Source organism: Phoca vitulina, unplaced genomic scaffold (assembly GCF_004348235.1).
Source record: "Phoca vitulina isolate PV1807 unplaced genomic scaffold, GSC_HSeal_1.0 scaffold7, whole genome shotgun sequence".
Lineage (NCBI taxonomy): Eukaryota > Metazoa > Chordata > Mammalia > Carnivora > Phocidae > Phoca > Phoca vitulina.
In genome coordinates this window covers 50,526,054-50,540,174 of record NW_022589710.1, presented here as the reverse complement: position 1 = coordinate 50,540,174, position 14,121 = coordinate 50,526,054, and the positions used below count along the sequence as shown (strand labels likewise).

The window sequence follows — 14,121 nt, the reverse complement described above, 5'->3', positions numbered from 1 at the left end:
TACCAGGTATTTCATGTATACGCTAATAGCATCACCTCACATGATCCTCATGACTACTCCATGATGTGGGCATAACAGATCTTACTAGTTTGTTCATCCTGTGAGTTGAGCAAACAGATTCTCCCAAACAGTGAGTTGGTGGAAAGCTAGAATTTGGCCACTCATCTTCTATCTCCAAGTTCCAGAGTGGGTCGGGAAGAAATAGCTGAGAAGTAAGCTCCAGGAAGCCTCACGGGAAGAAGAATCTATTTTTTTTCATTTAACCTTTTCTTCGTTATTAGCAAATTTTCTTTATTGGCATATTGGTTAAATTGTTCAATGGAGCTATAAGATATAGAAGCCAATATTATTACAATGAACACCATTACGAATGGGATATTGTTTGAGTTCTGCAACTCACCTATAACAGAAAAGCTCTTTGTAAGTATTGCCTCTTAAAAGGGTAAAAGAGTTATAGATAATGGCTCATGCATTGCTATTAAGTCACCTCTTTCTAGAAGTGTTGATTAAGATTGCCATGGATGCAGAAGGGATAAGCACATGGTGTTGGTCAGCCAGCTGGCTAGAAACACTCTCCTTCATAAGGTGGGTACTCTCAAAACCTTTTGACATGGGAAAGTAGTTTTGTAGCTCTAAGCCTCTGAGAATAACTATGGGCATTTTTGGCATTCCAATGATTATATCTAAGGTATAAGGCATTTAGACATGGAGTGGGACTGCTCTCTACACGAGGATGCTAGAAATGAACCTGCTTGAAAAGTCCTGAAAGTACATAAAGCTTGGCCTGTTTACATCTGTTTTTCCATCAGGCCACTTGTCTGATGGGCCACATTCTTTCTATTCCTGCACTGTGGATGAAACGTGAAAACATTATGCTAAGTGAAAGGAGCCAGACACATAGGTCACATGTTGTATGATTCCATTTATGTAAAATGTCCAGAGAAGGTAAATCCATGAAGACAGAAAGCAAATTAGTAGTTCTCAGGGGGGATGGAGAGAGAGAGTGGGGAGTGATTGGTTAATCAGTACAGATCTCCTTTAGAGATGATGAGATTTCTGGACCCTTTCTAACCTGTCGAAAGTAGTAATTCATTTTAAAAAGAACTGTTCATTTGGATTTGGGTTTGCCTTCTCTGATGTCCTTGCTTCCACTGGAACCACTATTCGAGGGCTTATAGATTGCCTGATCTACCAGTATGAAATCCTACACAGCACTGCAAGAACCAACTTGTTGCACACACTGCAACAGCACAACACTTAACCAAGAGAGCCATTTCTTGGGAGAGAAGGTGCAATGAAGGGCACATGACCATCATATCCACTAATCTTACTGTGTTCCCAATCATGCAGAAACAGACTGCCTAATAGAATGGCAGAATGACCCATTAAAGGCTCAGGTAAGGTTCCAACTTGGGGAGAATGCCTGCAGGGTTAGGGATCTGACCCAGTAAAGTATACATGCTGAACCAATAACCAATATACACTAGAATACTCATGTAGCTAGAATAGGACCTAGGGGTGTTGGTAGGATTGACCCTTCTCACCATCACCACGGTGACCTATATTCAGAATCTGAACTTCTTGTTTCTGTTCCTGCCATATTAGAGGTCCTAGTTTCTGGGGAGAAAGATGACTTCCTCCATAGGGAGCCTGATGCTATAATGAGCACTTGGTCCTCTGGGCTCATGATACCATGGGTGAGTGGGCAAATAAAGGAGTTTCTCTACTGATAGGAATAAAAGAATCATGAGAAACTAGGGTAGCTGCTGTACATCAGCAGTGAGGAGTATGACCAGAACATACATTTCATTGGGACATGTCTTGGTTTTTCTGTGGCCAGTGATAATGGTGAGTGGGAAGGAGGTCAACTATAGCTCATAAGGGTAAGGCAAACAAGGGTTTGGAACACTTGCAGCTGAAAGTCTGAGTCCTTCCACTAGGCAATCACTGGCCAAAGTCAAGCAAAGGGTAAGAGAAATCTAGAATTGGAGTTGAAGGGAGATGTGACTATCAATTACAGTCGTGGGATCAGCCACAGCAGAGGAGACTTTAGCTTATTTCCTTATGCAAACCCTCTTGCATTAATGTCTTTGCAAAGTTTGCATTTTGGAGGGAGCTCTGTGGCAGATTGGACTTGTGTCCCCCTCTATCTCAGAAAAGACATAAGGGCATCTTATTTTTACAAAATAGAAAGTCCCGTATTTTAATATGAGAGCCAGACATAATGGAAAGCTTTGGAAGATCTGAGTGGTTCAAAGGGCGAACTACATTGGAGACCTCTTAATACATCACTTGAGATCCTCTCAGCCTTACCTGTCCTAGCCATGCTGCGGCCACCAGATCTGTGTGAGTGCTGACTAGCTTCATCCAGGTGCAACCTGACAGAGCTGCACTTCAGCCCTGCCTCATGCTCTCCTTACCTTCCACACTGGGGCATTTCTGTTAATATCCAGGACTCCATCATCCATGCACAAGAATCCTGGAACGGTAATGGAGTTACCACTCTGATCTATGGGGTGGGGGTGAGCAGACAAGAACTCATGGATAAAAGAGCAAGGGTCCAAGATGCATGTCATTCTCAGGTGGCCCCATGGGATCAGCAACCCTTTGCCTCTAGCAGCAGCAAACTCCCTTCCCTTCCTGCTTCACTTCCCCAACTCACCCTTCTGCTCCCTGGAATCACACTCCCCAGTAAGAATTCTCAAACCCGCTCTGCTTTCTGGAGAATCCAGGCTGAGACATTACAGACTCCTTTCTTTCACTTGGACTCCACACACTCTGTAAGGAAATCTTGTTGGCTTTGCCTTCCTCATAAATCCAGGACTCAACCATTTCTCACCACCTTCTCTGGTAGTAAGCTGGTTGGAGCTCTTGTCATTTCTCACCTCATTAACAAATTAGCCTGGGTGCTCCTAGTAGAATGTAGGTAGCTTCAAGCAATTTTGGGAGCAGGGCTCAACATCCTTAATAGCTTCTTACTTCATTCAGAAAAAAAAATACATATATAACATATCCTTTTACATTTATATATATATATTATTTTACATTTATTATATTTATATTTTTTAATGCCTTATAATGATCTACAAAGTACAAATGCTCTGGTCCCCCATAACTACTCTGATCTCATTTCCTACAACCCTCTCTTGCTTCAGGCACATTTTTCTCCTTTTCACTTAAACATCCTATGCATGCTCCTCCCATATCCCCCCTGACTCTGGGTCTTTGCATTTATTCAGAATTTTCTCCCCCAACCCCCAGATGTCAGCCTGGCCTAATGTTTTTGGCTCCTTTGGGTCTTTACTCAAATGTCACTTTCTCGGTAAGGCCTTCTCTGACCATCTAAAAGGCAACCCCCAGCCTTCCTTCTCCCTGTCCCTTCCTTTCTTTTTCTCCATTATACTTATCACCATCTGACATTCTATGTTTTATTACTAATTTTGTTGGCTATTTCCCCCTGCTAGAATGTAAGATCAAGGAGGTCATTTATTATATCTCTCCAATACCTAGAATATTACTTGCATATATTAGGTGATCAATAAATATTGCTTAAAAAAAAGAAGAAGAAGAAAGAAAGGAGCAAATACTAACCACAATAAAATGTCACCTGTCTAGAGTAAGATTTCCTGTCATCAAAAACCTTTGGATCATGGCCGCATACTCAGAAATAATTGGAAAGGGTGTTAAGAAAGAAACTGAGCAGCCGCAAAGCCCACTAAAGACTTTGTCACAGGAGAACCCCTCATTTGTGCCTTCCCTCTAGATCCTTTATTTATTGTCATGTACAGGTCTTTTCCTAGCCTCTAGTTTCCCAGCTCATAGAAAGATTGAAATAACAAAATATAAAGTGACAGTAGCTGGCAATAAGAAAAGACAATTTCAATCCCTCTCTGGAGTTGAGTAATTACGATAATACTCGGGTGTGGGTAAAATTAAGCTAATGCCTGCAAAAATGTTAGCCAAAAGCTTCATGTATCATATAAATACAGAGATCGTGTTTTTGAAAGAAAAACTGGGACACAGGGAGCTCTTTCCAGGTGCAAAAGGGGTGTGGGAAGTTTAGTTAAAATGATGATGATAAAATATTTGAATTTCTGGAATGTTCTGATGGCAAAATATTTTAAATAGGGCTGTACCAGAAAAATCCAGGTTAGATTTACATGTCGCTACATGTAAAGAACATTTATAAGATGCTTTAAAAATCACAAATGCCTGCTTTGTAATTCTAAGAAAAGGACTTGCTTTGAAAATTTTTGGAACACCCTACATATTCTTAAGGATTCGTACAGAAATGAATCAAAGTAAGTAGAGTCTGACATCAAAATGGAATACTTCAAAATCTAACTTGTAGCTCTGAACAAATGGAACCATTTTTCCCACACTTAAAATTTCCTTCAATTATTTTTAATTGCAGTAATGAAAGGCAAAAGAATAATCAAGCATGTCAGACAGATTCAGTGAGAATAGAATAGGGTTGGTAGAAAGGATTTAATGCCAGCTATGAGGCATTAGACACTTGTAAAATCTGTTTTTATATTACTAACTTGAAGAATAGACACATTTAGGGGATTTCTGTGAGAAGAGCCTATTCATGGGACAGGCTCAGTGTGAGGCATAAAGAAGTAATCATAGTACTGTATTCAGGAGAAAAAAAAATATCACATTCAAAGGTCAGGAAGTTTTGGTTTATTTTTTTAAATATATGTTTTAGTGTGCTTTGTAATAAAAAGATTAAATCATAGTTAATACCAATGTATACTTCTCACACAAAAAAGTCAAATTATTCCAAAAGACAATTTCTTAATTTGGGGGGCGGTCAGGACACCTTTAATAATCTGAGGGAAGTTACAGATTCTCTCAGCAGTGCCCTGATGTACACAAATTTTCATTTAATCACAGATTTCCAGGAGGACAACCATGGACCACCAAGGAAGGCCATGAACTTCCGGTTAATGAATCTTAATCTGAAGGGTAGTTTAATTACTAGTGTCTCAGGTAGCAAGAAAAAGTATTAAACAAAGGTAGAATTTCATCTACTTTAACAGGGCAATAAAACTCAAGGACTTTGAAAAAGAATGAAAGGGTCTGAAGAACCCAATGGAATGACATAAAAGGACCTCTGGAGACCCTTATCCATGCATTCATTTATTGAACAAATATTTATTGGCAACCAATCATATGTCAGGCTCTTTCTGGGCACTTGGGATACATAATTGAACAAAGCAAACAACCAAACCAAACCAAAACAAAAACTTTGCCCTGTGGGGAAAGACATAAATACAAAGCATAAAAACAAACAAATTATGTCGTATATGAAAAGGTGCCAAGCTCTATGTATTTGCTTTTTAAAGCAGAAGTGCTAAATTTTATTTTTCTTTTATTTTTTTAAAGATTGTATTTATTTATTTGAGAGAGAGAGAATGAGCGGGGGTGGGGGGGTGGCGGTGAGCAGGTAACATTTGAACAAAAACCTGATGGAGGTGAGAGGATTAGCCGTGGGGACAACTGGGAAAATAAGGTTTGAGGCACGGGGAAGAACCTAATGTGGAAAGCCTGCCGAGCATGAGGAACAGCAAAGAGGCCAATGGAGTAAAAGCTGAATTATGAATGAGAGTAATAAAAAAGAAAAAGAAAAGAAAAAGAAGGTCTGAATCATGTAAGGCCTTTGCGGTCACTGTAAGGACTCTGGTTTTTTTTCTTGACATAACTAGGAAGACTGTTGGAAAGTTCTGACCAAAGGAGGGACATGACCTGACATACATCTTAAAAGATCTGTCTGCTGTGTGAAGACTAGCCTGTGGAGGTCCAGCAAGGGTGAAAGCAGGAGACCTGTTAGGTGGCTCCTAGAATAAGCCAGAAGGGAAGACACAGGTATTTTAAGAGAGCCAAAGAAATGCAAAATTATCAGCTGACACTGTGAAGGAAGTTCACTACCATCTATGTGGGGGTTGCAGATTATGAGGCAATACCAAGAGACCAACCCCTGTTTAAGTTATTGACTCCCAGTTATGATAACAATAAACAAAGCTCAGAATGTTCCAGCATGTCCCATGGGCCTCTGGACTCAATGGTCTATTAGTAAGACCTATTAGTAATTTATCCTCCAATTTGAGACAGCTTTGAGAGTGAAAGGAATGCTATTAATTACAACTAGATAACAGGTGCAAGAGGAAGCTCCTTTTAGATAGGGCAACACTAACTATAAGGAACCTAGGAAGCCAATGGATGGTATCATCAAGAACTGGAGTTCATAACTGGTGGGGGAGAGCCCAGCTTGCTTAATGAATAAACATCTTTTGGCTTGGGAAAATTTAGAATTAAAAATAGAAATGAAAATCTAAATCAGACCCATAATATTAAATTGTGATGAGTTTAAGAATAGTCAATAGGGGTGCCTGTGTGGCTCAGTTGGTTAAGCATCCGACTCTTGATTTGCACTCAGGTCATGATCTCAGGGTGGTGAGATCGAGCCCTGCACTGGGCTCCATGCTCAGCAGGGAGTCTGCTGGAGATTCTCTGTCTCCCTATCCCTCTGCCCCTCCCCTCCTCTCTAAAATAAATAAATCTTAAAAAAAAAAAAAAACAACAGAACAGTCAATATAGGGGCACCTGGGTGGCTCAGTTGGTTAAGCAACTGTCTTGGCTCAGGTCATGATCCTGGAGTCCCGGGATCGAGTCCCGCATCGGACTGCCCGCTCAGCGGGGAGTCTGCTTCTCCCTCTGATCCTCCCCCTCTCATGCTCTCTTTCCCCTTCCCTCTCCCCAAAAAAAAAAAAAAAAAATTTTTAAAAAAAAAAAAAAAAAAAACAGTCAATATATATTTGGTATTTTGAGTATTTGTGTTATTTAAACTTGGCCTATTGGAATATCTAATAGATCGGCCTTGCAATTTCAATTTAAAATGTATAGTTGAGAAATTTATTTCAACCTGTGATTTAAGTTAAAAAGGAAATTATTTTTTACTGAGTTTATTTGTAGAGTATTTACTGGCAGCCAGTAACCGTTCTAAGCATTTTGGGAATGTTTAGGTGGAAAAATTGTGCTTCAGTGGAAAATTATGCATTGACTAGAGCATATTTTTCCAAGATTCTGAGTCTGATTCTATGGGAGCTCTTCTACAATTCTGTAGATTGTAGATTGATAGCAATGCAAAATAATTTTGTCTATAGACATGGCAAATTCTGTCCTGTTTGGTAGAGAGCTTCAAGTGATTCCCTCCCACCCTCTGACCATGAAAGAAGTTACTTTTGCCTCCATTAGCACATTCACTTCAATATTCCTTATCTATAAATGTCCATTTTGTGGATTCTTTTTAAACATAATTGCAACATTTTACCAGTTTCTTCACTGTAGTAGGTTGAATAGTGTCTCCCCCCCACCCAAATTCCATCCACCTGGACCTCAGAATGTGAACTTATTTGGAAATAGGGTCTTTGTAGGTGTAGTTAAGCAGAAATCATCCTCGATTAGGGTGTGCCCTACACCCAATGACTGGTATCCTTTTAAGAAGAGGGGAGGACACACGGAGACACAGATACACAGAGAAGGCTGTGTAAATAAAGGGGCAGAGACTGGAGTCATGCCGCTACAAGCCAAGGAAAACCAAGGATGGCAGTCAGTCTTCAGAAGCTAGGAAGTGACAAGGAAAGATTCTTTCCTTGAGTGTGCGAGGTTAGCATAGCCTTATCAGCACCTTGATTTCAGACTTGAAACTTCCAAAACTGGGAGAGAATAAATTTATGATGTTTTAAGCCACCCAGTTGTGGTACTCTGTTATGGCAGCCTTAGGAAACTAAAACACTTAGAGTTAAATAAAATCTTTAAGGTGTTCAATTTATTGCTGTAGGAGAATCATGATTTTACCTTTCTTTGAAAGTTATCCTTTAACATCATTAACTCACTTATACCTCCCAGCAATTGAACGAGGCAGGATATTATTACCCTTATTTTACAGATGAAGAAACTGAGGTTACAGAGCAAGTAGGTAATGGTCCTGATGGGGTCCAGAACATGCTCCCAAAACATGGCATCTTGGCATATTGAATATTTTAAGCTGGAAGAATCTGAGAACTAGCAGGTGCAGAGGACTATCTGACCTTCCCCTAGAGCAGATCATAAGACCTTCACATGAGAGGTGACTTCCCTATACCCAGAAGAAAGGAGCATCCTTATCTCAAAGACAAAAGGAAAACAAGAGGAATCTGAAGGGACAGAACTTGCCGTGTGCCCCAGTTTTCTACACTTAGCTCATCCCCTCTTTTTGCCCTATCACATTATTCCATGACTTCCCACTCTTTATCAAACCTGATGTAGAAACACTCAGGTTTAATCACTTCCTTGGGTCTTCATTTCCTTATAAGGACCTTTGGGTCCTCATTCCATGTCACACAAAACTGATATTAAATACATTTGTATGCTTTTCTCTTGTTAATCTTTTTTTGTTGTTGTTGTTATGAGGGGTCCTAGCTAAAAATTTAGAAGAATAGAAGGAAAAATATTTTCCTCTTCTCTACATTCCCAAAAGCATGCCTAGGAAATGGTAGAGCAAGGCATTCAACCAAGATGATCTCACTCCAGAAAGAGTACTCTTCACCACTTTACTCTCCTGCCCCTATAAATAGCATTGAGATAGCTAAAAAACTTAGGATTCCTGGTACTTATAAAGCCTAATTTAATAGATTTTCTAGAATTTTCTAAGTACTTGGAAAGAAATTAAAGGGCTTTAAAATAAAATATACTAAATTTGTACTTAAACTATGTATTATTTTATGAAATTGTTTATTAAAATATTATTACATTATAAAATCTTCCTTGAATTATTATCATTAACTAAATTTACAAATAAGATAATAAATATATGGAAAACTGAAAAAAGAACTAGTCTTTACATTCATTACTTTAATGAATCAAATATTTGGTTTTAAATCCATTTACCCCCAATAAGTCTTCTTCTTCTTTTTTTTCGGCACAAAAGCTGCCCTTACCGACATAAGAATTCACCTTGACCTGTATTGTGTTACAAAGAAAGTAGTAACATATTTTGTTGCCCAACATATTTTGTTGTTTGTTCCAAGTGAAGAAATCCAACTCTTCCACTGATCAGGTGAGAATTCTTCAAAGCTCTTCAAATGAGCAGTTCCATCCCCTGGAGCACCACTTTCTCACCCTCCACTCCACACCTGCAACTCCTTATGCCCAAATCCTACCGGTTCAGGATGTAGCTCAAAACCTCCCCTGAACCCAAGTTTAAGTCAGTCCCCAACCCTATCCCCACCAAGTATACTCTCAGCATATTTACACAATTCAAGTTATATGTTTATATGATTATTTGATTAATATTCAGCTTCCACACTGATTGCAAGATCCCTGAGGGCAGGGACATGTTGATGTTGATGTTGTTCTCCACCAAATCTAGAGTGTGAGCACAGTGTCTGGAACATAGCCAGTGCTCAATAAATATTTGCAGAATAAAGGAAGTGATGAGCAATTTGAGGGCATATAGCCCCTCTTTGGTGGAAAATTCCCCCTTGTGTGTGTGTACTCTTAGAAGGACCCAGTTCTTCACCTCCCACTACAGACAAGGAAAGTCAGGGAAAAGGGACCTCCCCGCCTCCCATCCCCCGCCCCGCAGCAGCTAAGACACAGCATGTAACCTATGGCAGACAATCAGATGCTCCTATCTAGGAAATCGCTTCCTGGCTGGTGATTCAAAGTGGCAGGAACAGTTGAGAAATCACTGAAGGCAGCGCACAGTCCAGCGGCTACAGAACGAGGTGCCCAGCACCACAGATGTCCAGTGGCTGTGGTTATGGTGTTGTCTGTGGAGTTGTTCCAACCAGATGGTTGGCTATTGCTGCAACTTCCTGCCTGCCCTGGGCTCTGGCTTCTTTTGAAAGCCTGGATCTACAATGATTCTGTAAATTACATGTTACTGTTTCAGAACATTTATTCCCTCCTTACGCTAGACAGAGTGGGTTTTCTGTTACTTTCCATCAAAAACCTTGAGTTGCACACACAGAGGATAAAAAGAGAATAAATCATGGAGTCTACAAGCATGAAGCGATGCCATCTTTGTAAGACGCAAAATATTGGGCTGTATTTGACAAGCATGTGGGTGCTAAAGCAGAGGGCTTCTCTTTAGGCTGGAAATCAAATGTTATTCACGTTATGACTACCAATTGTGACTAAAACAGTTGTGAAATTGGGGACAAATCCACATTTCTCTAAGCAAGGAAAGCGGGTATGACATCAGATTGTTCTAGGTGGAATGCTCACATGGGATTAAACAATATCGAACCACACAGTGGAAAAGGGATTCCCTTTCCCATGGTTTTTCAATTCTTCTGATACCACCAAGGACAGAAAGTTGAATTGGTGTCTCTTTAATATTTCTCTAACACTTATCACTCTTCCCTTTTAACAAAAAAAAAAGTCAGCTTCAGGCTTAGAGCATTCACAGGCAATAGTCTTGAGCTAGAATATAATTACATTTATGTTTTCAATGTATTTAGCTTTCTGGATCACCTCCTCTTTATAGCAAGTCATGCTGATTTCCCATTTATCGTCGCTATAGAAGCTTTTTAAATAATAATTTTTTTTCAGTTAGTGGGTCACTTAAAGATAACGAGTGAATAATAGCACAGGTGGAACACAGGGAAAAATCCTGAAGACGGTGAGTGAGTGTCTTCAGTTTAGAAAAAAAACTGGGCTGATCCATCAATTAGAGCCACAGATGCAAAATGTAAACAATGGAAGCAAAATCCAAAACCTGAAAACAACAATAGCCACAACAGCTCCTTCAGAAACATTTCTGAAGGAACACAAGTGTGTGATAGACAAACCATCACTCCACCGGAGTTGGAGGGAGTTGGAGGGGGTGGAGGGAGTGAATGTCACCATCATTAGCCTGAAAGCGGGTAGGTCAAAGGACAAGACAAGGCAAGGCAGCACTTTCTTGAGGAAGAATCCACATAAATCCAGAATGACTGTCTAACCCCATCCTCCTCCTCATTCAGAGAAGGGATGGTACTCTTGTGCACACAGGTAACAAATGGTAAATCTCTGAATGAGGGTAATAGGTCCATCTTGCTATCCTTGGTTTTGAGGTAATATGATCTATAACTGTATGCCAACATTTAAATTTTTAGTTTTATTCTGCTGGCTTAATTTAATTTCCCTTAAATCAGTAATTCTCAATTAGGAGGAGCATTTTTTTTTTTTTCAAACTACCTGTATATCAAAGATTCTAAATGTTCCCCTGGGAAGTAGGAATAGCAGTTCTCCCTTACTTCCTAACTAGTCAGAACCACTGTTAAAAGAGTGAATCATGCCCCTTTGGAGGGGAGGGGAAGTGGAGAAGAAGATTCAGAACCACTGTTTCAGTGAGAGCCAGGAAGAGTGTAACTCTCTCCCATCCATCTACCAGATCACGTGGCAAGTGTATGGGTAATGCAGAAAGGGACAATCTGTTTACCTTTCAGCACCATAATACATGGATAGAAGATAAGGCTTAGGAAAAAATACTCTCAGCACCATGATAATTTGTAAAACAGCTAGGCAGTGTTTACACAGCATCGGGTTTCAGAAAAGTGGTTACCACCCAGAACAGGTTTTTAATGACAAAGGTCTGGTTTGTTTCAGCAGGAAATGCCCTCTATAACCTAGATATAGTCTTTCTTTTCCTCCCTCCTTCCCTCCCATCCTCTCTTTTCCCCTTCCCTCCTTCTTTTTGTTCTTTTTTCTTTCCTCCCCCTAACCTTCTACTCTTCTGAGTTCTTACATTTTTCTCTCCTTTCTCCTTCCTTCCTTCCTCCCTCCCTCCTCTCTCTCTCTTTCTTTCTCTCTCTCTCTCTCTCTCTCTCTCTAATGACCATACTGGGGAAAAGCTGGGTGAGACCTGCTTTCATCTGAGAGCAGGGGGTTTCAGAGGCAGCTCTGTGCTATTTCAAATCTTGGCACCACAACGTATAAACTGCATGACATTGAACAAATTGCCTCACTTTTCATGCCTCAGTTTCTCCATCTATAAAATGAGAGTAGAGGGCGCCTGGGTGGCTCAGTTGGTTAAGCGACTGCCTTCGGCTCAGGTCATGATCCTGGAGTCCCTGGATCGAGTCCCACATCGGGCTCCCTGCTCAGCGGGGAGTCTGCTTCTCCCTCTGACCCTCCCCCCTCTCATGTTCTCTCTCTATCTCATTCTCTCTCTCAAATAAATAATAAATAAAAAATCTTTAAAAAAATAAAAAAATAAAATAAAATGAGAGTAGTAAAATTACCTACTCAGTGGGATTTTGTGAGGAGTCAATGGGTGAGTTCGTGCAAAGTGCTGAGGACAGGAATAATAAGCACAATATAATTGTTAGCTTTACAGACTTGACTTCTCTCATAAGCTTTCCTTTGTCAAAAGAGTTCTACTGCCCCCCAAAGATTTGAAAGTCACTTTGCTACTGTTGCAGATGGCTGTGGCCATTGTCTAAATTGGCATGTCATTTCACTCATGCTTTTCATCAATTTCTCTTCTGTATCTCAGAATAACTTCATTCCGCAGAACACCGTCCCTCCCCTGCCCCCCACTCCCATTGTTTTCAATGTCTCCCCACTACTTCTTATTCTTTGTGATTCAGTGGATCCCCTCACTTGCATCAAAGACATCAGAATGCACCTAATTGAACCCCCTCTTTTACCCAGAAATAATCTTGGGTCTTCCCAAATAAATGATCTCACCTAATTTCACAGTTGGTGAGAGAGGGATGAAGAGAATACATCCTGACTCCTAGTCCATTGCTCTTCCTCCAACATTATCCTTTCTCCTCAACATTGGGTGGAACTACAAACAGGATGACTCTAAGTTTCCACCCATGGTCAGAGCCATTCTGCCCCCTTTAAAGCAGTCTCTGAAGAAGTGATGATGTCTCTGGCCTTTTATTCTCCCCATCACACAAAGGACAATCTGAGACTAGCATATTCATTTGTTCATTTATTCAGTCAACAAGCTTTTGCTTGAGCACTAAATTAGTTCCAGGCCCTGTGCTGGGTACAAGGAATTCAGGGTTGAAAGACAGGGTCCCTGTGTTAGAGGTCAATTCTTGAGTTGCTATTAGTGTTCATATCTCAAGTGAAAGTCAGAGTCAGCCAGGCCTAGGCAAATTGGGGAACAGCAGCTCTTTAGAAAGGACAACTCTCATTTTCATCCTGTACCAAAGTTTTGTTACTTTTTCCTGTGTTATGAGTAACTAGTGTGTCAGCAATCCCAAATTTGGGCCATTGAGTTTTTACTCCTTACACACACACACACACACACATACACACACACACCTTTGGTCTATTCTTAAGCTCTTTTTGTGCACTTCTGTCCACTTTTGCAGCTGCCCTTGGCCTCTTGATCCTACCCTCTCCTCTCCCAGGTACTCACAGAGTCTGCGTGCTGGGCGGGAGACTGGGGATGCGGTGGATATCCTTGCAGGTGACTCTGAAGTCATCCTCCTGGTGGCACTCGCAGGGGGGAGACGGACACCCTTTCCCCCCCAGGGTCCTGGGCAGGGCGAGAAGCAGCGCCAGCTGCAGAAGGGGCGTTGGCCTCATTTTCCAAGGGTCCCAAGGCTATTTCTTCATTCTCCACGATCCTCTGGGCCCTCTGCGCTTTGGGTTCCCGCAGGCTGAAAGACAGAGGGAGCGTGGGAGGAGAGAGGGCTCGCTGGGGTTGTGACTTCAGCACCCAAGAGGAGGCTGGAGAGGGGAAAAGAAGTGGCTCTTAAGTGTTCTGTTTCCCTAGGCAACTCTCCACCCAAACAAGCCTAATTGCTTCACTCTCCGTGCCCCGAGCCACGCACCCCGCTCCGTCGGTTCCCGACACTCAACACCAGTCCGGGCTGTCCCTTCTGCTTTCTAACCTGCCCCGCGCGCTTCTGCCAGGAGTTCTCTCCAAAGCCTACTTTAGACGCTGCCTTGTCTCTAAACCCAGTGGTCCACGTTTTCCGGTGGGGAGCCGGGACCACCTGCACGCACTTCAACCAGAGAAAGTCCCCGCGGCTGGACTGTCCCAGGGCGGACGGGGGTCCTGCAGAACTTCAGCTTCTCCCGAACCTAAGAAGCCTTTGCGGGGAGTCGGAGGCGGGCGCACCT

General features: G+C 41.4%; 1 protein-coding gene across 3 annotated transcripts in view; it reads right to left on the bottom strand.

The window, feature by feature from the left end:
* The window catches only part of TSHR (thyroid stimulating hormone receptor), a 154,697-nt gene extending 141,116 nt beyond the window's left edge, over nt 1-13,581 (bottom strand). For all 3 annotated transcript variants that reach the window (XM_032404632.1, XM_032404634.1, XM_032404635.1), the window contains exon 1: nt 13,412-13,581. In XM_032404632.1, coding sequence (XP_032260523.1) covers nt 13,412-13,581 — 170 coding nt within the window. The remainder of the gene's footprint in view (nt 1-13,411) is intronic.
* Between the last annotated feature and the right edge of the window lie 540 nt (nt 13,582-14,121).